The sequence below is a fragment of the Narcine bancroftii genome, chromosome 4 (genome assembly GCF_036971445.1).
Source record: "Narcine bancroftii isolate sNarBan1 chromosome 4, sNarBan1.hap1, whole genome shotgun sequence".
Classification (NCBI taxonomy): domain Eukaryota; kingdom Metazoa; phylum Chordata; class Chondrichthyes; order Torpediniformes; family Narcinidae; genus Narcine; species Narcine bancroftii.
The window spans coordinates 112,530,825-112,555,697 of NC_091472.1; the positions used below are offsets into that span (position 1 = coordinate 112,530,825).

At 39.5% G+C, this 24,873-nt stretch overlaps 1 protein-coding gene across 1 annotated transcript in view; it reads right to left on the reverse strand.

Annotated features, from left to right (window-relative positions):
* The window catches only part of hao1 (hydroxyacid oxidase (glycolate oxidase) 1), a 74,561-nt gene that overhangs the window by 13,306 nt on the left and 36,382 nt on the right, over window positions 1-24,873 (reverse strand). Inside the window, exons 3-5 of the mRNA XM_069932438.1 lie at window positions 18,692-18,947; window positions 14,142-14,314; window positions 13,205-13,296 (exon numbers count right to left, since the gene is read on the reverse strand). Of these exons, the coding sequence (XP_069788539.1) occupies window positions 13,205-13,296; window positions 14,142-14,314; window positions 18,692-18,947 (521 nt within the window). The remainder of the gene's footprint in view (window positions 1-13,204; window positions 13,297-14,141; window positions 14,315-18,691; window positions 18,948-24,873) is intronic.

The following is a 24,873-nucleotide window of genomic DNA, read 5'->3' on the forward strand; positions in this document are numbered from 1 at the left end:
AGACATGGGGCATGATTCACATATAAGGCAATAGTTTCCTTTCTGCTGTGGGAGGCGGGAGAGGGTTAATTTTATGTTTTGATATTTGCATAAAAGAGAAAGGAGGTCCCGCAACAGTTGGGGAAGAAGCCTCCAAAATATAACAGCAACATAAATAACCAAAACAGCAATGATGAAACAAGAGAGATATCTTGGACAGACACATGTAAGTGAATATTAGTCACTGAAAGAAACTCAAGTGAACACAGGCAGACATAATTACTGAAACAGATGCCACTATTTTCAATGGAATAACGGAGCAAATGCGGTGGGAGTAATGACAAGCTGGAACAGAGACTGATATTCACGTAACTGGTATGGGCTGTGGCTGCATCTTAACTGTGGGTACCACACCCATGTGAACAATGTCAGTATGCACACCCAGTAACGTGTTTCAGCGACACTCAGGAGCAACAAGAAGACACAGCAATGCAGTCTCAGAAGTGACAATCTGACTCTCAACCATCACTAAGCTTATTATTCTGCAACAGCATCATTCACCCCCACCTCCCATCCCTCTTTGTCATTTTTCTTTCATGAGATCCAATACGGTGTCTGAAATCAAAAGCAAAAGAGAAAGCAACACATAATTATTTGCTCCTCAACCCTGAGATCTCACTCTGAGATGTTCGGGATCGGGGTGGCGAGGGTGAAGATATGGGGGTTTAGTCATTCAGCTGTGTCTCCAATCTGCAAAGGGTTAAATTTGTGAGACTCGCCCTGACCCAGCTGCCCACACTGAACTTGCTGGATGTGCACTACTACAAAGGTGCGACCAGGCTGTCACTCTCATGAGGTAGGGATAACTTCAGAGTCCATAAGATCAATCCAAGATTAATGGCGTTGTGGCCACGTCTGCAGATGATATCAAGATAGATGAAGGGGCGGATAATATTGTGAAACAAGGGAGTCTGCAGAAGGACTTGGATAGGTTGGGAGAATGGGCAAAAAAATGGTAAATGGAATGCAGCGTAGGGAAGTGTAAGGAGATGCACTTTTGTAGAAGGAAAGTTGGACTATTTTCTAAATGGGGAGAGAATTTGGAAAGCAAGGCTCCAAAGGGACTTGGGAGTCCTAGTGCAGGATTCCCCAAAGATTAGTTCACAGGTTGAGTTGGTAGTAAAGAAGGCAAATGCAGTGTCAGCAATCACAACTTCACTGCTATCTTCAGGCAGAAGGTACAGAAGCCTGAAAATCAGCATTTGTAGGTTTAAGAACAGTTTCTTTCCAACAGCTATCAGGTTCCAGATCCTCTCCTGGTTACACTAATCATAGACTGCTCCAAACCACCAAAGGCCTGCACTATTGCACTGTGATTACTGGAATATTTATAATATTTCATGTATTTATTGTCTCTTTCTTTACAAGTACCTGTTTGGCTCCAGTGAGTAAGAATTTTAGTGCATATATACCACGTGTATGACAATAAACTCATTATCATTTATTTCGAGAGGACTAGAATACGAAAGCTGGGGTGCAATGCTGAGGCTTTATAAAGCATTGGTTAGACCACATTTGGAGAATTCTGTGCAGTTCTATGCCCCTTAACAAAGGAAGATTATTCTGGCATTGGAGAGGGTCCACAGGAGGTAGACGAGAATATTTCTTGTTTTATGGCACTGGATCTGTACTCGCTGAAGTTTAGAAAGGTAAGAGTGGAAAAGAAAATCACATCGAAACCTACAGAATATTGAAAGGGCTGGATTGAGTGGATGTAGAGAAGATGTTTCCAGTAGTGTAAGAATCCAGGATCAGAGGAAACAGCCTCAGAATAAAAAAATGTCTCTTCAGAACAGAGATGAGGAGAAATTTCTCCAGCCAGAGGGTAGTGAATCTGTGGAACTCATTGCCACAGATGGCTGAGGAGGTCATTGGGTATATTTCAAACAGAAGTTGATAGATCCTTGATTAGTAAATATATCAAAGATTATACAGAGAAGTCATGGTTTGAATGGCCTCATTCTGCTCCCAAGTCTTATGGTCTTATCATCAAATAGGTCACCCTGACTCAGCAGGAGACAGTGAACAGGAAGGATGGTGGAACTGGTGCCCTTTCCAAATGGAGTTGGGGACAGAAGTTAAATGCAATGGATTTGGTTTCTCTGATGTTCAAACTGGAAGAAACTGCTTCTCATTTAGCACTGGCTGTTGGTCCAGCAGAGGCAGAAGAGAGAGGGAAGGCAGCATTCACGGATATTGGATGCCACCCATGTGCACACAAACCCTTCACAGGGGTTACTCCTCCTCACTGAAATACACACAAAGGGATAACATAGCTGACTTCACGAGCAACAAGGAGTGCCCAGAACATACAAGGAGTGCCCAGAACAAAACATAAGAAAACAGAGGAGAAACACAAATGTTGTGATTGTAGTAAAGACACAAGTGTGGAGGAATGCAACAGACCATGTAGCGACCATAGAAGGTAAATATATATAACTGACATTTCACGCCTGAGTTCTCTTCAAGGTATGAGCAATAAGCTGACTGATGCCTGAATAAAAAGGCCAGGGAAGGAGGGAAGAAGGGGCAGGGGAAGGATCATAGGTCAAAATGCAAAAACCTATAATTGGACATGGATAGGATGCGAGAGGAAAGGTGAGAATTGATTGGAGGATGGGGGTGGCTCTGTGAATGCAGAGGACAGAAAACAGAGGGAAAGAGAGAAAGGTTGAGCTAGAAGTACAGAGACATAGGGCTAAGAACCAGAAGCACAGGAATCTACACTCCAGCATGCCCAGCTATTCATTGTAATCATGCTACCCCAGGCCTCATCTCCCCCTTTACATCAGTTCTCTATAACCCCCAGTTCTCTGACCTTTCAAAAATGTATCTACTTCCTATAAACATTCCTAAAGACCCAGTCTGCACAACATTCTAAGGTAGAGATATCAGAGATTCACTACCCTCTGCATGATGTTCCTTACACGCCAGTTTTAAGTGACTGAATATCCCCCCTGTACCACCCAATCTTGTAACTCTGCCCTGCCCACTGACATTAAATTTTAATTTTTAAATTCAGATATACAGCACAGTAACAGATCCTACTGGCCCACAAGCCCACGCCACACTGTGACCAATTAATATTCTAATCCCAATGCCTTTGGATTCTCGAAACAACCTGACTAGAAATGTATTGCCTGCTCGGACTTTGATTTATGAGAGGCTCCTAGACTGTGTAACCACATGGCACAAAGTGGTTCCCCACAGCCGGTTCTCTGTTCACTATTGCATATTGCTGGGAATTCCAACACCCACACTCACTTTGGAATGCTCACTCTGCTTGCCAAAAGTATAGAGACAAGAGCACACAGCAAATCACCACTCAAATTGTAATCATGTTGAAATCTTAAAGAGACTTCATACAACAAATGTCTCTCGTTCAACTGAGCATTGACGCTAAAGGTGGGTTTAAGATGGCCACAATACTGCCTCTTAATTTGCCATTTCATTTGTTTCACTGAAAAGTATTTCTCTATTTGAAGCTCTATTTAGATCATAATAAAATGATGTTGAACCAATGTGGAGAATGGTGTAGAAATTGTGAGCAAACAGGCAGAAGGTATTGGATTAATCAGATAGTCAAAGAGCTGGAATAGATCCAATGGGCTGCTTAATCCTTAAATGAATCCAATACTCTGAATGTTTCATACTGAACGAGTGTCAAGGGGGGTGTGGTGTGATGGCGTAGGTCGTTGGTGTGAGGAGACACCTCTCCCAACAGAATTGCTAAAAATCCAATTTTAAAAGTTTTGTTAATTTTCAAAAATATATGAAGTGTTTTTAATAAAGTATTGTTAATTGCAATAATGAGGCAAACAAGACAATCCAGAAGCAACCATCAACTATTGAAGAATTTGGCCCTTCCTTTGAGGTAGAGCCTGGGGAGTCGATTTCTCACCATCCGCGTCCACAGAGACCATCTTCAGGGAAGGCATAGCTGACTCCAGCGCCGTCTCCTCAGAACACTGGCGAAGATGGCACCAGAGCTCGGAGACACCTTCTTCTGGGGTACAAAAAACAATCACATATGCACCTGCACACTTCAGCAAGCTCAGCCCATGCAGCGGAGGGGACAGATCTCTCACTTTGAGGGACAGGGCTAGACCCTGCAGACAGGTGAAGATGCCATCACTTTTCATGGAGGAGGAAGAAGGTGAAGTCATTGGTGGAACTGAGGAAGATGTTTATCCAGACACAGAAGAAGAGGAAACAGTGATATACAGGGTAGGCCCTCATCCAAATATGTTCAGGAGAAGTCTGAAACTTCTCATTATCCTGACCCTGCAGTTCAATTAGATACTCTGCCTAAACAAATTGAAATTATGTCAAAGCAAATCAATCAAGGTTTTTCATCTTTGAATAATCAATTTATTGGCATGAAGGAGGAAATGCTAACTATTAAGACTGATGTGACAAAGTGTGTGAAGCTGGTGGATAAACTACAGGATAAAGTGAAGAAGATTGAAGAGGACTTCCATGATGATGTTGAGCAATGTAAAGAAAGGATGGGACAGATGGAAGATTCTTTGACTGGATGGGAAATACAACAAAAAAGATTTTATTAAAGAAGATTGATGCTTTGGAGAATCAGTGTCAAAGAAACAACATTAAAATTGTTGGGTTACCTGAAGATTTTGAAGGGGTAGGCACGGTGCAATTTTTTTTCAGAATTTGATTCCTAATGTTTTGGGAAAGGAATATTTTCCAAATGGTTTAGAACTGAATAGAGCTCACAGAGCAATTAGGAAAAAACCTTTTCCTGAACAACCGCCATATTCCATATTAATTAGGTGCTTGCGTTACCAAGATAGAGAACTGAGTTTGCGGGTAGCAGTTCAAAATGCAAGAAGAAATCTAGGTCCTTTGGTGGTCAAGAATAATAGTTTTCTTCTCTGCAGATTTGAGTCAAGCTGTTATTAAATGTCGTAAAGAGTTTAATTCTGCCAAAGCTGTTTTGTGAAAGAAAGGATATAAATTTGCTTTTCGATACCCTTATTTTTAAAGGTTTTTATGGAGATTTTCAATCCCAGTTTTTTAGTGAAGATACTGAAGCTCTAACATTTGCTAATTGTTTGGCTGATAATAAACAGAAGAAAAGTCAAGAAGAGAAGAAGAATGATGTGCAAGAGAGGGAATGTCAACAGTTGGTTGAAATTGATATTGATGATGATTAAGTCAACAGAGATTTGGAGGAAGCTTTTCATACTGGAAATGATTTACTGTTTTATATTGATTGTTCTGTTCGGGGGAGGTGAGTTGTTGCTTCTCCTTCCAAAATCGTTGGCCACTTTGTTGCATTAGTCACTTCCCATATAATTGAGGGAGGTAGTTCTGTGGTGCAGTATTTTTTTTTGGTGGGAGGATTTTTTTTTGGTTGTTATGGGTTTTTGTTTTCTTATTATTAGGGTCAATGTCTTTCTTTCTATTGAGGAGATGTATTTATTTTTTGCAGATTGATCATGGATTGGAGTCCCGCTACATGAGGCATGGAGGTTTATTTATGTTATAAATTAAGATGACGACTAATTTAAATTTTGATACTTTGTTAATGAGCTCAAAAATCAAATTAAGGGAAAGACTTTTGGCTTATATTAAAAAGTTGATATTGCTTTTTTTGCAAGAAACACATTTAACTGAGAAGGAACATCAGAAACTAAAAAGAGATTGGGTTGATTAGGTTATGGCTTCTTTTTATTATAAAGCATGAAACATAGCTATTTTGATTAGTATCATTTAAGTTGGAATCAGTAAATGAATTTGTTGGCAGACTTTTAGTTGTAAATTGTAAAATTTATTCTGAATCATGGACTTTGATGAATATCTATGCTCCTAACGTAGAAGATGAGAAATTTATTTTTAAATTCCTTTCTTAATTTAACTTAGGTATATGAAAAAGTTATGATTGGGGGTGACTTTAATTGTTATTTAGATCCATTATTGGATAAATCTCCAAAAACAGTAATTAGAACTAAAATGGCAAAACAGTTGTTAATATTAATGAAAGAAATGAATTTAGTCGATATATGGAGGAGATTGAATCTTAAAGAGAAAGATTTTTTGTTTTATTCATTCCTATTGGAGCGATTACAATGTCATGCCATATCTGCTGAATATAAGAGTAGAACATTATCAGACCATTCTCTTTTATTAATAACATGTACAGGTTCACAAAAGATTGATACTATTTATCGATGGAAATTCAACTCTGTTGCTAAAATTATGAATTTTGTAATTTTATAAGGGATCAAATACAGCAATTTTTGAAAATAAATAGATTCAGTTAATAGTAAATTTGTTTTATGGGACGCTTTGAAGGTATATTTAAGAGGATAAATAACTAGTTTTACATCTAAAATTAAGAAACAATATTCATTTGAAGTTAATAAATTGGAAAAAGGTAGCAATTTTAGAAAAAGATTTACAAAAGAACTCAACGGAAATTAAAAAGTACATTTGATTAATATGAAATTATGATATAATTCATTACATACATAAATTTGAGAAGTTGTTACAAAGAACTGAACAAGTATATTATGAATTAGGGGAAAGAGCTCATAAGGTTTTAGCTTGGCAATTAAAGATGGAACAAGTTTCAAGAACAATAAATGCTATTAGGAAGGATTCAATGATTACATCAAACCTCAGGAGATAAATGATGCATTTAGGGAATTCTGTGTAAACTGATATACTTCTGAATCAAATAAAGATGAAGTTAAAATTGAATTTTTTTAATCTGACCTTCATTTACCTTCTTTGAGTAGTTGGGATATTAATGAATTGGATGCTCCCTTTACTTGTAGCAAGATTATAGAAGCACTTCAATCTATGCCTAATGGGCTCTAGGTGCAAATGGTTTTACTTATGAGTTTTATAAAAAATTTCAAGATTTATTAATTCCTTTATTGATGGAAGTATTGAAACAGGCAACAGAGGTTCATTCTTTCCTGGATTCTTTTTCTCAGGCATTTATTATTCTTGAAAAGGATCAGAACCCTTTGAAAACTGGATCTTATAGACCTATTTCACTGTTAAATGTTGATTATAAAATTGTAACGAAGGTTCTAGCAAATAGATTGGCAAAATATTTACCAGGTTTGATTCATTTGGACCAAGCTGGATTTATTAAAAATCATTATTCTGCTGATGATATTGTGAAAATGATTTCTTTGATTCATATTTCTCAAGAGAAATCCAACCTACCAATGATTATATCATTGGATGCAGAAAAGGCATCCAATGAAAAGCATCCAGAGTAGAATGGAGTTTTTTTTAATTTAAAGTATTTTTTAAATTTAAATTAGGACTAACATTTATTGGTTTGATTAAGGCTTTATATAAAAATCCTATTGCTAGAATTGTGACAAATGGGCAGATATCTTTGCCTTTTACATTGGGAAAAATCTACTAGACAAGGTTTCCCCTTGTCACCAGGTCTTTTTGCATTAGTTATTGAACCTTTGGCTCAGATGATAAGGTAAGATAACAATATTAAAGTGAATCTGATGAATTTAAAATTAATTTATTTGCATATGATATTTTGATATACTTAACAGAACCCCAAAATTCTTTAAAAGGTTACATAATAGGTTGGAACAGTATGGAGAAATATCTGGTTATAAAATTAATTGGGTAAAAAGTGAGATTATGTCATTAGTTGAAGCAGATTATTCTTCTTGTAAATATATTGTTAAATTTAAATGGTCGGATCGATCCAATTAAATATTTAGGTATTAAAGTAGATACTAATTTTAATCATTTGTATGAATTAAATTTACCATTATTTTATAAAATTAAAAATGATTTGAATCGATGGAAAGATTTACCAATAACATATTAAGATGAATATTTTTCCTAGGATTTTTTTCAATCTATTCCTTGTAAGGTTCCTCAAAATGGTAAGAGTCTTTTTACAAAAATTAACTTGGAAATATGATCTAGGAAGTTTACAGCTTTTGAATTTTCAAAATTATTATAAAGTGGCACAATTAAAATTTATTAATAGAATGTTTGATTTGGAAAAAAAATAATTTATATGGGCTAATATTCAATTATCTCAAATTGGTGAGAAGATGGATCATTTATAAATGGAATTCTAAGTTATTATATAATTATAATTCACCTATTTTGATACATTTATTGGAATTATGGAATAAAATAAATGATGCAATTGTTAGTGAGATATTGGTTAGTTCATTATAATTTTAAACATCAATTATATTTGACTCCAGAAAAATTAAAAAGAGATATAATTTAATTTCTTCAGATTCATGTTTTAGATGTCAGAATGAAGTACATTCTTTTTTACATTCTACTTGGTTATGTAAAATGGTAAAACCTATTTGGAAGCCATTTAAAGATTTTTTTTTAAGAAGTTATTTTTAAAGTTACATTTTTATTGGATCCATCAGTATTTTTGTTAGGTAATAAGAAGTTGAGTTTAGAATTAAGACTAGCTAGATTTCAAATTACATTTTTGAGATTAGCATAAAAAATGTTTAGCAATTACTTGGAAAAATGAGACTGATTTGAGTATACATAGATTGCATATGGAATTACATTGTTAAAAATAACAATTTATGTGATAATTATTTTTTTATTGCAAATCTTGTAGGCTTTATTTGGATTATATGGGTTTAAAATTCTGAATTCTCCAGCCACACTGTGGTTATGTTCCTCTAATCCATGGCAATTAATCTCCTTTTCTCTTCTTTGTTAGTTGGGTAATGGAGGACTACACACACTCACACTTACACACACACTCACACACAATTAGCATGGTACATCACTATTAAAATGCCAGTGACCAGGTTTCAATCCAGTGCTGTCTGTAAGGAGCTTTCACATCCTCATCAAGGGTTAAGAACTTCAAAATTCCTGCGTGTCAGCATCTCTGAAGATCGATCCTGGGGCCTCAATGTTGATACAATCACTAAGGTGACTTGCAAGCAGCTATACCTCAGGCGGAGTTTGAGGAGATTTGGTATAATATCAAAGGCTCTTTCAAATTACTGCAGGTATACCATAGAAAGCATTCTGACCGTTTGCATCATTGACATTTTGCCAATTCACAGGACAGGAAAAAACTTCAGTAAATTTGGCCAATGCCGTCGTGGGCACCAGCCTTCATTCCATCGCAGACAGCTGAAAATATATTGAAAATATACAAAAGGAAGTTTCTTACGGTAGCAGCCTGTCTTCAAGGACCCTCGCCACCCAGGCGATGCCCTTTTCACACTGCTACCATCAGGAAGGAAGTACAGGAGTCTGAAGATGAACAGCCAGTGACACAAGAAGAGCTTCTCCTCTGCCATCAGATTTCTGAATGGACATTAAACCACAGACACTACCTTACTTTCTCTTCTTTTGCACTGATTTATTTATTTTCAAATGCAATTTTATAGCAAAATTTGCAGTGTAATGGTGCTGCAAAACAATGAATTTTGTGGCATGTTCATGACAATAAATTCAGATCGCATAATTTTATCCAGGTGTTCTAGTTTCCTCCCATGTTCCAAAGACACAAGGGGTTATTTCTAAATTAAAATTGAAAAATAGTTGCCAGAGGATCAAGCAGTGGGTCAAGCAGTGTCAGTGGAAGAAAAAGAATGGTCAACGTTTGAAGTCAGAATTCAATCAAGACATTCGAGTCTCAATGAAATGTTGACCATTCCTTTTCTCCCATGAGGCTGTTTGACCTGCTGAGTTCCTCTCATCTGTCTCCTGACAAACTTTTAGTCTTTTTGAAGTTATATTTTCTCCCTGGCACTTTTGCTCAATTCCTCTTGCACCGATTAACATTCATCATTGCTTGTTGTCGAGCTCAGACTCGTGGTGCCTGATTGTTCTGGATCCAGCCCACGGTGCATTCACCCACCTCTCCTTCCCAGAGCTCACACGTATATCCTTTTCAGCAGCTCTGTTTGCACAGGGCTGCGAGCATCATGGCAGTACAGATGGGACTGGACACTGACAAGTCTGCAGGCAGCAGAAACCAAGGCTGCATACACAGACTATTTTGTTGCTGTCAGTGACCTTTTTCCACTCTTGGTATATGTCTGGTCATCACAGACCTTTAAAAGCAGCCAAAAAATATTTGGATGATTTAAATTATAAAAATTACTTTCAAGAAAGTAAATTTGTTTGAAATACGGCAGCACAGTTTGTGGAGCAGTTAGCATATTGCTATTACAGTATGTTCTCTTCGAGTCTGTGGGAGCTTCCCGCAGGGGCTCGGGCTTCTTCCCACCCTCCAAAATCATGAGGAATTTGTAAGTTAATTTGAGTACAAGTCCTTATCCCTTTATCTGTGATTCAGAAAACTGGACCTTTTTTTTTACTGCACACACAGTATATTTTAAGCTGTCTAGAGAGAGCAAGGAGAGAACGCGGCTAGGGGAGAGAGCAGCAGTGCGACTCGGGTGGTCGAGCAAAGAGTGAGGAGAGAATTCGGCTGGAAGAGCTTGGAGGCCCAGCAGGGGCAAGGAGAATCAGAGCCCACCGAGCCGCCAGGCCCAAAGGGCGAAGGGATTTGGGTGCTGAACTCCTTGGCCCAGGAGGAAAGAAGTGAGCCGGTGGTGCCAGAGGGAGAGAAGCCAAGAAGATGCCGGCAAGTGGCCGAGCCCAAGCAGCAGCAAGAACCTGGCCCGAGGGAGGAGCAGGTGATGGGAAGCTCCCCAGTAGCCAAGCCAGTGCAGAAGGACCAGATGATGGGAGGCAGCCCAACAGCAGCCAAGCCAGGCCAGAAAGAGGCAGACAAGGGCATCGCAGAGTCCAGTGGGGAGAGCCTCTTTTTGTTTTCATGCAGGATCAATGGCCATAACTCCCCCCCCCCCTTAAACCCCCATGCAGCCAACTTCAATGTGGCATCACTCCATAAAAAGGGGTTATGTTTTATGTGAATCTATACCACTGCCATTTTAATTCCATAATCTGGAATAATCCGAATATTGAGAAGTGTCCGATCCCAAGGATCTCTGATATTCCTTTTGACATTCTGTCCTTTTGACAACCAGGACATTACAAATCATCAAAGACTTCCAAAGCTGGAGAACCAAACCATGGTGTGCACACAATTCCAGACTTTTCAATTCCAGCAAGTAGCCATTTAATTTGCATTTAGTTCTTTGCTTTTATAAATTTTAAGCTAGTTCAGTAATGTGTTGAATTTATAATCTTTGATAATCGCTCAGATTTCAAGTTTAATTGAATATATTCTTGTGCTTTCCAGCAGCAGCTGCAAAGTGACTATTCAAATGCCCATCCTAGTGCGACAACATACTGTACCCCAGTATAGATCATAGTGTTACACCCTTGAACTAGAGGAAACACTATCACAGCACCAGTGGCCAAGATTCAAATCTGGAGCTGTCTGTAAGCAGTTTGTACATTCTCTTGTGACCTCCCGGGTGCTGCAGTTTCTTCCCACCCTATAAAAACATACAGGTTTTAATGGCCAGAATTGGCTTCTACCAGATTGGAAATTTTTTTTAAAAATTTGAATTTAAATAAATATAAAAACAGAGGAAAGCCCAGATCTTTGATAACTGTTCAATTAATCTCGCTCACTTACTTCATAACCCTGATAGTTTTTATTTCCTTTTTTGATATTTATTTAATCTTCTCCTGAATCATATGCTTTCAATAACAAATCCCTTCAAGTTCATGGCAACTTGGGTCACAAGGATGATTCAGGGAATGAAATATGAGGAACATTTAACAGCTCTTGGCCTGTATTCATTGGAATTTAGGAGAATGAGGGGGGATCTCATTTAAACATTTTGAATGTTGAAAGGCATGGACAAAATAGATGTAGAAAGGTTGTTTCCCATTGTGGGAGAAACTAGGACAAAGGGCACAACTTCAGGATTGAAGGGTGTCTATTTAGAAGGGAGATACGGAGAAATGTCTTTAGCCAGAGGGTAGTGAATCTGTGGAATTTGTTGCCACAGGCAATTGTGGAGGCCAGGTCATTGGGTGTATTTAAGGTAGAAATTGATAGCTTCTTGATTACCCAAGGCATCAAAGATTATGAGGAGAAGGCCAGGCTGAATGGAAAAATGGATCAGACTCAATGGGCTGAATAGCCTATTTCTACCCCTGTGTCTTATGGTCAAATAAGATGTTTCTTTCCATCACCTGTGGTTCCTATCTTAATCATTTTCAATTTGTATTCTTGGTTCACTAACCACCCCGTGATCACTGAAAAATAGTTTCTCTTTTCTTACTCAAAGTATTTCCGTCAGAGATTGCAGTCTCCGGAATCTGAGCAAAAGACAATCTGCGGGACGATTGCAGTGGGTCGAGCAGCATCAGTGGGAGAGAAAAAAAAGGCAGTTTCAGACTGGGACTCTTCTTCACTGATGCAGCTCAACCAGCTGAGTTCCTCCTGCAGATTGTTTTTGTTGCTCCTTTTAACCTTCATTCTAACAAGGTCGACCATTACCCTTCCACTTGACCGTAATCTCTAACCTATGGAGACATTCTGAAGTTAAAAGACTGTGATTGTGTGGACAAAGTGTTGTAGAACATGGCAAGTGTGGGAATACAGGGTTAGAATGCTAGTGGAATTTAGAGCAGGAACCCATTGTGTGCTTGTTCAAATTGTTTATTGGCATAATGACTGCAAAACCTCTGGATTTTTATAAAATCGCTTCTACTTCATCAAAGATCTGTCTGCACTATTGTCTCAAAATATATTTTGCAATGGTGATTTTTTAACTTTTTTCCCTATTCCTATATTTAATATATTTTTTCTCTCTGATGTGTTGTGTGTGTTACATAGCTAGAAAGTTTATAATTGCATTTGTGCGTTGATCTTATGTATTTGGTAAACTTCATTAATTCACTGTCCTTCAGGGAAGGAAGTCCACTATTCTTCCTTAATCTGGCATATGTGCGACTCCATTCTGGGAAAACATTCACCATTCGGGTTATGGCTTGTATTGAGTACTGAGATACACGATAGATCAAAGACTTTTAACAGGCATTTAGGTCCAACTAAGCCATTCCAACAACCATTGGCATCTTACAAGACATCATCCCCAATATATTCATTCTAAGAAACTAAGGACATCTGATCTTTAAGCTCTGGTGAAACCTAAAGGTCATTTGTTGCAGTTAAGATCATTTATCATAGGCTGGAAGTAAGTAAGTGTTGACTTACAGTCGCTGGTACGCAATCCAATTGCCTTGCTCCATGATTTGATACAAGTATTCCAGCAATTCCATGCTTAACCCCTTCTCTGGCATCATCAGCTAAAATGACAAAGTCCTGGCACTTAGTAACTAAGCACATAAGGAGCTGAAATAATTTCTAGTCAAAACAAAATTACAGCATCTGTACAAACATTCAAGAACCACTGAATAAACTGTGAAAGTGCAAGCTTCCCCAAACTTGTGAGGTCCTGCAAGTCAGACATGAGTCTTTATACTTTTATGGCCCTTTGCTTTTGTTATCCTTCCTCTCCACACTATGGATGGCCTGTGGAAACGTTTTGTATTCAGTGTGTCAATCACGTTACTTTTTATTCATCTGTACCATTTAGTTCAATTAAGAAAATCTTCCACCAAATGTTTTGATAAAGATTTAAGTCATTAATATGATTACAGTAATAATCAGTGATTCATTTGACTGCTTCACCAGGTGATTGATTGCTGGATTTGTTAAAGAATAATAAAATGTCCCAGTAAAAATAATTATGTCTTCCTTCACAATACAGATTTGAATCATCTATAATCAGAATTTTATTTGCAAAATACTGTTCTTTGTTCATCAAGTGCAAACTACTCTTTCTACTCCCATTTACCATAAAACACAGAAAAAAGAATCTCTTCCATCACTGTTCTGTGAACTAAGAAAAGCAAACTTTATTTCTTTGTAATCATTGTATAAATGTATGATTATTTATTGAGGACACTACAAAAGTAAATTATGGTTTGCAGAATCAAGTCAGTCAATGATCACTTTACAGCTTTCTACTTTTCGGGGTGCAGGTACCAAGATTGACAGGAAGGAGGTATTTGGAAGAGGAAAAGTTAAGTACTTAAATTTAATGTAGCACCTTACACCAGAGATTAGGATGTCTGGACATGCAACATACCTCTCAAGATGCCCTTGAGAACTATAGGCAGTTTGGTCATTTGTCTCAGCCAGTCAACATCCTGCCATGTTATAGTGGGGTCGATAGCATCAGCTGTATATACAGCCAGCCCACTATCCTCTCCATAGTCCTTCTTGGAAAACATCAAATCAAGGGTCTCAAAGTTTTCCATCCTGCAAGCAAACAGTTTACTGATAAAAATAAATAGTTCAGCAGAATTTTGGTTTTGTTATTCACTCTGGTCTATTTTGTTAATCTCATTTCTCTGTTGTTCTTCTCTGCCCCTTGATATCCTTACAACCAAAATCATGATGTAGCTCCCTTTTACACACCTCAATTCATTCAGACTTCTGAACAGGAACCTGTTTGTTTTTATAATAGCAAGTTTAATTTGAATGCTAGCTTGAAGCTATTACAGCGCCAGCAACTAGAGTTCAAATCTGTAAAGAGTTTGTACTTTCTCCCCGTGACCTCAACTGGTTTTCTCCAGGTGTTCTGGTTTCCTCCCACATTTCAAAAATGTGCAGGGTTGGTAGGTTAATTGGGCTGCATGGGACAGAAGGGTCTTCTATCCTATACTGTTAAAATTTTAAAAATAAAATTTAAAAAGACACAATCATGTTAGAAATGGTGCTTCAGAATCAATCACATTTAAAGGAAATGCATTTCAGAAACAATGGCATATTTTAATTAGGAGTAAGTACAGCAGAGATTTACCCTTCAAAGTCTGATCGCACTTCGTCCATTCAGGAATAAAACAAGAAAATAGTAAATACTTAGAAAAAGTTCTCTCTCGGAAGGAACTTGCATTTCCAAGGAGCCGCATCACATCATTTATTCTGTCTGGGCACCCTTCTTAGCCCTCCGTTCCCTCCCCATCTTCTACCCTCCTACCTGTGCCAACCTCTTGCCTCTCACCTGCTAACCTGTGTTTCTCTCCCTTCTCCTTCCTCCCTCCCTCCTCTCTTCCTCATCCTTCTACCCACCTCCCCCACTTTTTTTATTCAGGTGCCTCCCCGTTTTTGCCTGCAACGCAGGTTATCCTTCAATTCCTATGGATGCTGTGTGACCTACTGAGTTTCTCCACCAGGTTAGTGTATTTCATATTAAAAAACCCTCAAGATGCTTCACAGTCAACTCTTTCATCTATGAAGAAAAAAAATCAAACTGGTCTAACATGAAAAATTTAACTTCTGCATATTTTAAAATTTATTCTTACTTTGCTACATGTTCACTGAAGTGGTGTGCAAGGAGTCTTCAACACAGACAGGAATGTCCTACAGCCACTTTGCCAGAAAGCCTGGTGTGAGCTTTGCCACAGTGTGAACTATGAGGAGGTCCCAGTTTGTCTTCTTTTCCCAAAGCCCAAATATGTCTGATGTCACAAGCCCTCAGCAACCATCCACACCTCAGATACCTACCTGAGGAATGAGATATTAATCCAAAGTCCATATTTCATCTCTGGTATAGATGTTTATGTGGTGCTGTGTTTCCCACATTATAAAAGTAACTGCTTTCCAAAGTATTTGATGGTAGCACAGATAACATAACCATTAACATAATGCTATCACAGCACCAGCAACCTGGGTTTGAATGCGATGTTTAGAAGGGATTTTTCATGTTCTCTTCATAACCACATGGGTTTCCTCTGGGTGCTCTGGTTTCCTCACATGTTCCAAAGATGGATGGGGTCAGTAGGTTAACTGATGTATTTGAGCAGTGTGAGCTAGTGGGCCGGAAGGGTCTGTCACTGTTCTGTATCTCTAGATTTAAATATTGATTGATTTTAGAATTCAGAAGTTGTCAAGGGCTTGACTTGTGATAGCTATTCCTTATTTGTGAAGCCTGACATGGCCTTAGAATTATTATGCCCCAACTCAGTCTCCACACACATGGTGCTATATGAGGGTTCAGGATTCATACTGGTGTATGAATGCAAGAAATCCCAGTTATTACAAATGTTGTACAGATGAGGTCACGGGAGAAAGTGCAAACTCTTTACAGTCAGCGCCAGATTTGAACTCTAGTCACTGGTGCTGTAATCGCTTCAGACGAGCTGCCATGCTGACACAAGCAAGACAGGATGGAAGTAAATTCTCCTTCCTGAAGTCTTCGATAGGGATTGTGAAAGATGAGAGAACAAGTGGTAACTGTTTCTGAGTTTCTAGTACAAAATGTTCCATATGACAATTCATTATTTTAAAAATTATGATAGTTTCCTCTCAGGTGGGTGAAGAGCCCAAAAAAAATATTGGCCTGAATGACTTGGTTCGATATCGATCATCAACGAACAGTACTAAAACTAGTTGGTGGTCATAATCCTGCTGCCTTTTGCAGGGACACATACAACTCTGATGCAATATTGAGAAGTTCGAGCCTCCTGTGACCAACTATTTCAACTTTCCCATCCACTCTGACAGTCATGTTGGACCTCTGTCTTATTCCTGGTTAGGGGGAGGCCAAACCTATCCTTGAGGAACAGCAAGTCATATCCACTTGACGCATTGTTGCCAACCCAATCAAAGTGTTCTGTGGATGCTGCCTGACCTGCTGAGTTTGTCCAGCACTGTGTGTGTGTTGCTCCAGTTTCCTAGCATTTGTAATCTTCTTGTTTATCTCTATTTAGATTCCACCCAGCCAGCCCACAAACCCAATGACAGAAACATGGATTTTTATTTTTTTTTGTAATGTATAGTTTGAGGTAACTGCACCCCCATTTAGTTCCAATTTCCATCTCTCCTTTCCCCATTTACTTACTTCAACTGTCTTTCCCCCCCCTTCCCAGTGCACTTTCCCACTGCCTGTCTCATCAGCTCTCCCTCCTTCTGTTCCTTCCTTACTGTCTCACCTCTCAGACTCTCCCTGACCTTTCCCCCTTTTTACTTTAATCTTGTTAAAGGGTCCCTACCCGAAATGCTGACTGACCATTTCTACCCGTGGAATCCTCCTGACCCACTGTATTCTTCCAGCAGCTCGTTTGCTCAAGATTCCAACATTATTCTTGTGTTTCTCTGTGATTAGGTCTCTCACAGTCCTTGCAGAAAACTTGAATGTGCTTCAAGAAGTCTGAGATTGTTAAATACATTAGTGAAAGTCTTTCTTTTTAATTGTTCAAAACAGTATAGTCTAGAAGTTCTTGCACACCTAAAAGGTCTGTTGCTTTGGGTTAGCATTTGGCTGCCACCAAGACTTCAGGGGCAACTATTGAGCATTGGACATTTTCCTCATAGTCAAAGCTTGTGGCCAGGGAAACTGGGTGGGGGATAGTGGCACTGAAGTCCCATGATAGGAGATAAAATGAAGATCCATCTAACCTAGTAATGTTCGGGAGTAGGGTAGGGAGATTTTGGGGGCCTATAACAATGGCTGGTTCTGGAGTGGATCAGGAGCCAGAGTTTGAATTCTGACAGGGTTATAAAATCAAGATGGATGTTGGATAGAGTGACTGATGAGTCATTTCAGAGAAAAGGGAATGGGAGATGAGGAATGAATGGTAAATAATGGGCTTCACTGACACGAGTCCCAGTCCAGCAAAGCACAAGAGAGTAACTACGGTTGTCATTCTCAGGACATGTTCCCCATCAAGGTCTCGAGAGGAGTGTGGCACCAGGAATGTGGTCATATGATGTGGAAGTTGCATCATGGACTGAAAGTGTGATTTGGGGTAAGAAATTCCTGGTCACATTTCCGAAGTGATGTTAAGCGATCGAGACACTATTGCTCACACATTTCACTCTGAGGATAAAAGAATTTTCAGCAAAAAAAAATCAAAATCATCTGATACAATTTCTAAGCATCTGAGAGATTTTGAAAAAAATGGTGAATATAGCACAGATTCATAAGAACAAACAGATCTATTTAAAACTTTTTATCTTGATTGTCAATCATTGCCAGTCTGAAACCAATCTTCCACTCCCAGTCTGAAACCAATCTTCCACTTCTCTGACAATCTCCACACAGACAACATCTTACTTCTGTGTTAATGAAGACGGGTTGCTTTCTTTATCTGGAAAATGCAATATTTCCATATTTTTTCAACTGTAAAATCTGTCACATCACATTGAACTTGAAGGAATAAAGACAAATTAGATAAAGTTCAAAAGAAAATGTAAATGCAACCCAAAGAAATGGCAGATGCTAGATGTCTGAAATAAAAACAGAAAATGTTGGAAACACTCAATGGGTTAGGCTGCATCTCTGGAGAGAGAAGTAGAGTTCAGACTTTAGATCAATTATTCTGCATCAGAACTGACAAAGAACTTAACTGTGAGACAGTAACTTTGTTTCTCTTTCAACAGATGCTGACAAACCGGTGGGTGAAATTTAGACTCTTTAATTTTATTTATTGATCTATCTATCTATTTATTTATCTATTTATCTATCTATCTATTTATTTATCCACCTATTTATTTATTTATTTGAAATCACAAAGAAAGTCTGCAAATCTGCTTCATCTGTCTTCAGGTTGGCTTCAACAGAATGCCTTTCTGTACCTGTGAAGGGAAAAAACCATTGGTGGGCAGAATTTGTTTTCAAAATGTCTCCATTACCTGAGGTGAGGGGGAAGCTTGAACTTGTTCCGGATATCCGCCAGTCGTTTCCCCAGATACGGAGTGTCCACGGTCAGAAAAATTCCTTGGTAGCCTGCCTTCTCCGCTCTTTGTACGAGAGACTTGGTGAGTGTCCGGTCCTTGTAGATGTAGAGCTGCAGCCAACGGATTGCTCTGGGTGCTGCCTTGGCCACTTGTTCAATGCTGGAAGTGGCCCAGGTGCTGAGCATCATGCCCGTGTCCAATGAACTGCAAGCTGCCCTCCCCAGCGCAGGGATAGAAACAAGAGGTGTTAGTGCCGACACCATGGTCAAACAAGAATAACCACCTCCAAAGATCCCATAGGCATTCAAATTTTTCTCAATAGTCCATTCTCCTACTTGAAGGGCTCTCTAATCACTACTTGATGTCAGAGATACTAGGATATCTGGATGAAAATATTAACTTCACCTCAAAAAGGATCAACTCCATATGAACTAAACTCAGCTGAAACACAGGTCCACAATGGAATTTCACACTTGCCATATCGTTTTGAAGCCAATGGCTTTTTCCTTCAAGATGCCAAAATAAGTTGATGTATAGATTCACAGTTCACACTGCTGCCTCATGAGTGCACTGCCAGATTCAGTTCTAACAGAATCAAGTTTTGTGGATAATTCAACAGCAGTTGGCCTCATCGGAGGAATTTGGAAGGTTCATAAATGGTACGATAACAACAACCTGAATCTTAACAGGAACAAGACTAAGGAGATGATTGTGGACTTTAGGAGCATGAAGGTCAACCATTCTCTATAACAGATCTAAGGTTCCATTGTTGGGAGAGTGGAGAGCACAAAGTTCCTTGGTGTGCATTTAAAGGATGACCTATACTGGAGCCACACCACCACCTCATTAGTTAGGAAGGCTAAGGAGGTCGAGGAAGGCAAAGATACTGGCCCCCATTTTGACAACAATTTTTTTTAAACCAGAGCACAAGTGAGAGTGTCCTGTTTGGCTACATCATTGTGTGGTGTAGTAGCTGCAGAGCATCAGACTCTGAAGTCAATACAGAGGATCATCAAAACAGCCGAGAAAATCATTGGGGTCTCCTTTTATAGGGAGCTTTGCTTAAATAGGGCTCAAAGAATTATTAAAGGCCCTTTCCATCCAGCACACCATCTTTGACCCCATCAAGGAGGTGGTACAGGAGCATCAAAATCCATACTGTCAGGCTGAGTAATAGCTTCTTCCCTCAGGCTGTGAGATGGATGAACAACCAAGTAAATCATTCCAAAATATTTCTATAAATTTATGTATATATGTGATTATTCTGTACTGTGTATTCTCTTTGCACATGGGTGCACTGTGATCTGGAGAAATGTGGTTTATTTACAGTCAGATGATAATAAACTTGAACTTGAGATTACTTTGGAATGGTTTCACTCATGCAAGCGAGCCAGATAAGCATCTTGGGGGAAAAAAGTTCAAAAAGGACCACAAATCCAACTAGCTAACTTCTAAAGTTAGCTAGAGGGCTAAAGGAAGGTCAAAAGTGAAGGCCTCAATGCTATATTCTTCAAATATTGCACATTGTTTATGGTCATCTGGATGCTCAGACTCCACCTGCACCAGCACGTATATTGTGCACTGGGGCGAGTTTGCAAAATGAGGCAGACCCATCCTAATATTGCAGGACAGGGTCGTTTAAAATAAAACTGCAGCAGCTGGAAATTTGCAATGAAAACAAATCACTGGTCAGGCAGCTGAGGAGAGAGAGCCAGAGCTGACATCTCAGGCCGATGGCACTTCAATGGACGTAATTTAAATGTTGGATAAGAATGTCTCAAGAAGGCAACCAACATCAGAAAGGACCCCATCACCCTGGTCAAAACCTCTGCACACAGCTACCCTCGGGCAGAAGGTACAGAATCCTGAAGACCTGCACTTCCAGGTTCAAGAACAGTTTCGATCCTACAGCTATCAGACTCTTCTCTCCATTCTACTATAAACTACTCCGGGACCACTAAAAGACCCGCCTACAAGATTGAAACAATAGACAATAGACAATAGACAATAGGAGCTGGAGTAGGCCCTTCGGCCCGTCGAGCCAGCACCGCCATTTTACAGATCATGGCTGATCACTACCATCAGTACCCCTTTCCAGCCTTATCCCCATAACCCTGAACTCCTTTGCCCACTAGAGTCTTATCTAACTCTCTTTTGAACATAATCAGCGAATCTGCCTCTACCACCCTCTGTAGCAGAGCATTCCACAGATTCACACTTCTCTGGGTAAAAAAATGTTTTCTCATCTCCATCCTAAAGGGCCTACCCTGTATTCTTAAACTATCCCCTCTAGTCCTCGTCTCCCCCATCATTGGGAACAAGTAATCTGACTTCACCCTGTCTATACCCCTGATAATTTTGTCTACCTCAATCATGTCCCCCCTCATCCTTCTAAACTCCATTGGATACAAGTCCAGTTTTTCTAGCCTTTCAGCATATGTCAACCCCGCCATCCCTGGAACTAACCTTGTAAATCTGCGCTGCACACCCTCTATAGCTAGTATGTCCTTCCTCAAAATTGGAGACCAGAACTGGACGCAATACTCCAGGTGGGGTCTCATCAGGGCCCTGTACAACTGCAGAAGGGCGTCTCTGTTCCTATACTCCAATCCCCTCTTTATGAAAGCCAACATGCTATTAGCCTTCTTCACAGCTTTCTGAACCTGCATACTAGTCTTCAGTGACCGGTGAACAAGTACTCCCAGATCCATTTACTCCTCCCCACTCCCTAGCTTGTCTCCATTTAAATAATACTCAGCTTTCCTATTATTGCCCCCAAAATGGATAACCTCACATTTGCTTACATTGAACGTCATCTTCCATTCAGCAGCCCACTTCCCCAACCTGTCCAAGTCCCTCTGCATTTTCCTGACATCCTCCTCACACCCCACACCGCCACCCAGTTTCGTGTCATCTGCAAATTTGCTCAAATTATTAATAATCCCCTCATCCAAATCATTTACATAAATTACAAACAACTTAGGACCCAATACCGATCCCTGCGGCACTCCACTCGTCACATCCTGCCATCCTGAAAAAGACCCGCTTACCCCAACCCTTTGTTTCCTATTTCTTAACCAATTTCCTATCCATGTCAGCACCTTACCTCCAATACCATGCTCCCTGATCTTGCCCACTAGTCTCCCGTGCGGTACCTTATCAAAGGCCTTCTGGAAGTCCAAATACACCACATCCACAGGCTCTCCCAAGTCCACCCTCTTTGTCACATCCTCGAAAAATTCCAGAAGGTTAGTCAAGCATGACTTACCCTTAAGGAATCCATGCTGACTAGTCCTTATATAACATCTACTACTTGCTCTAACTGTTATAGTGATTTAATCTACCTACATATCTATCTGTCTATTATAATTATTATCCCTTTCTATATGGAGAGGGGGGTAGGGTAATTTAATGTTATTTATTGATTGTAGTTTTTTTTAAAAACAAAAGTACCCATTTGGCTACAGCAAATGAGAATTTCAGTGCATATATACATTGTACTTCTGTGTATGATAGTACACGTTATTATTGAGAGCTCATTGGTAGATTGGATGAAGATAGTATAGTGGGGGTGTGTGTGCGATATCTGTCATTTCATTGATCGCTAAGGAGGATTTGGCTGATCTGACTGGCTAGGCCCTTACAGCTCCATGTGTGTCCTTCCTGAAGCTCAGTGCTCGGGCACAGAGGATAGCCCCCTAGAAGAGGACCGCTCCACCGGTCGATAGTATATGACGTAGCTACTCCCCTGCTACTCTAAACTCAAAGATAGTGTAGTGGGCTGCACGATGTATCTCAGCTCATAGCCGCTTGTTGATAATACAGCTAACAATGTTAATTTGCTCTGCAACAGTCTACTAAAAGAATGATGAGACAATTTATAAAATGAAAGCAACTAAGGTACTTTCACCTGAAGTAAACGGAGTGGAGAATCCTTGAAAATTAATTACCTGTTTCAATTCCAACTGGCCAGATGAAAATCAAGGAGAGTCAGCAGGGGTTTGTACGCGCGAAATTGGGTCTCAAAAATCTGATCGAATATTTTGAAGAGGTGATAGAGGGTAGACAAGGGCAAGGCAGATAATGTTATTCATATGAATTCTGGTCAAGCAGTTAATAAGGTCCCAAATGGGAGGTTAGAATGGAATGTTAGGGTACATGGGATAGGAGGCTAGCTAGCCAATTGATTAAAATATTGGCTGAGTGATAGGAGTCAGAGAGTGGTTGCAACAGGCAGGTTTCAGACTGGAGGACTCGGAGTGATGGAAGTACCTCAGGGTTTGATACTCGAACCTTTGCCTTTTTTTATATATACATAAATGATTTGGACAAGGATGTATGTGGCAAGATGATGACACAAAAAAAGTGCTACAGAGAAGAAAGTTAACCAAATTTACAACAGGATGAAGACCAGATAGAGAATTGGGCTATGGAATGGCAGATGCAGTTCAACTCTGAGAAGTGCAGGGTGTTGCATCTGGGTAAAATCAACCCATTGCATAACTTACTCTGTTAATGGCAGGGCCCCTACAGAATGTTATGGAGCAGAAGGACCTCAGGGTGCAGGCACACAAATGGACAGAGTAGTGAAGAGAGTGTTTGGGATGCTTGCTTTCATTAGTCAGGGCATTGAATACAAGGGTTGGGATGTCATGTTTAATTTGTACAAAGTATTGGTAAGGCCACACTTGGAACAATACGTGCAGTTTTGGTTGCCTAGCCAGAGGAAGGACATTATAAAGTTGGAAAGGCTATAGAAGAGGTTTATAAAGTTGCTACCCATGATTAGGGAAATTTGAGTTATCATGAGACTGGAAAATCTAGGCCTGTTTTCCTTAGTGTGTAGGAGGTTGAGAGGGGATCTTATTAAGATCTATAAAATCATGAGGGCCACAGATAAGATGAATAGTGACAGTCTATTTCCAAGAGTAGCAGAATCTAAGACGAAAGGACATAATTCTATGGTGAGGAGGGTGGAATTTAGAAGGGATCTGAGGGGATTGTTTTTCATTCAGAGGGTGGTGAACATACGGAACCAGCTGGCAGATAAAGTGGTGGAGGCAGCTAGATTTGCTTCCTTGAAGGAACATGGATAATTCCATTCATGGGAAGGGCTTGGAGAGGTCTGGGCTGAATGTGGGCAAGTAGGACAAAAAATGGGGACAAGCTGGACCCGAAAACATGTTTCTGTGCTGCTTGACACCATGACTCTCTGACTCGATGTCACTTAGACTAATGGAGAACAGTGAAATCACACCAATTGTTTTCAAACAGCATTTCACTGTAAAAGCAGCCTATAAATAATTCATCCTAGCAGCTTGTGACAAAGGTGTCCATCCCACACTACCAATGGAAGTTTGAGTCTAAGCCAGTCCCTCCAAACTTAAAGCATTCCTGATTAAAGATAACCAGCCAGAAAAGCATTAATGTTAGCCTAATGCTATAAACAGGTAATCAAGCAGATGGCATTGCTCTCTTAGTAAAGAATAACATTAAATCATTAGAAAGAGGTGACATAGGATCAGAGTATAAAATCATTTGGGGGGGGGGGGGGGTGGTTGAGATATAAAATGGCATGGATAAATGGACACTGTTCACAGTTACATACAGATCTCCAAACAGTAGCTGATATGTGGATGACAAATTACACCAGCAAACAGAAAAGGCATGCCAGGTGGCCAATCTTATAAGGGATTTTAAAATACAAGTAGATTGGGAAAAGCAGGCGATGATTGGATCTCAAGAGAGAGAATTTGTAGAAAGCCTATGAAATGGCTTCTTCGAGCAGCTTGTTGATGAACTCACCAGGGGATTAGTTGTACTGGATTGGATGCTGTGTAATGCACCCGAGGTGATGAGACAGCTTCGGGGCAGTGATCGCAGGATGACGGAGTTCAATTTGAGATTTAACAAGGAGAAATTCAAAGCTGCTTCCTTCTGGTAACCTCAGCCTGCTTCCCAATTTGTCCTTCAAGTAGGTTTTCAGTTGGTGGTATGCAAACATTGTGCCGTGAGTTATACCATAATTTGTTCAAAAGATAATAAATTATTTCCCAAAAAACAATTTTCTATTCTTTTGATCCCTTTTCTCTCGCATTCTCTAAAGGAAAGGTTATCTATTGTGAAAGGGATGAGTT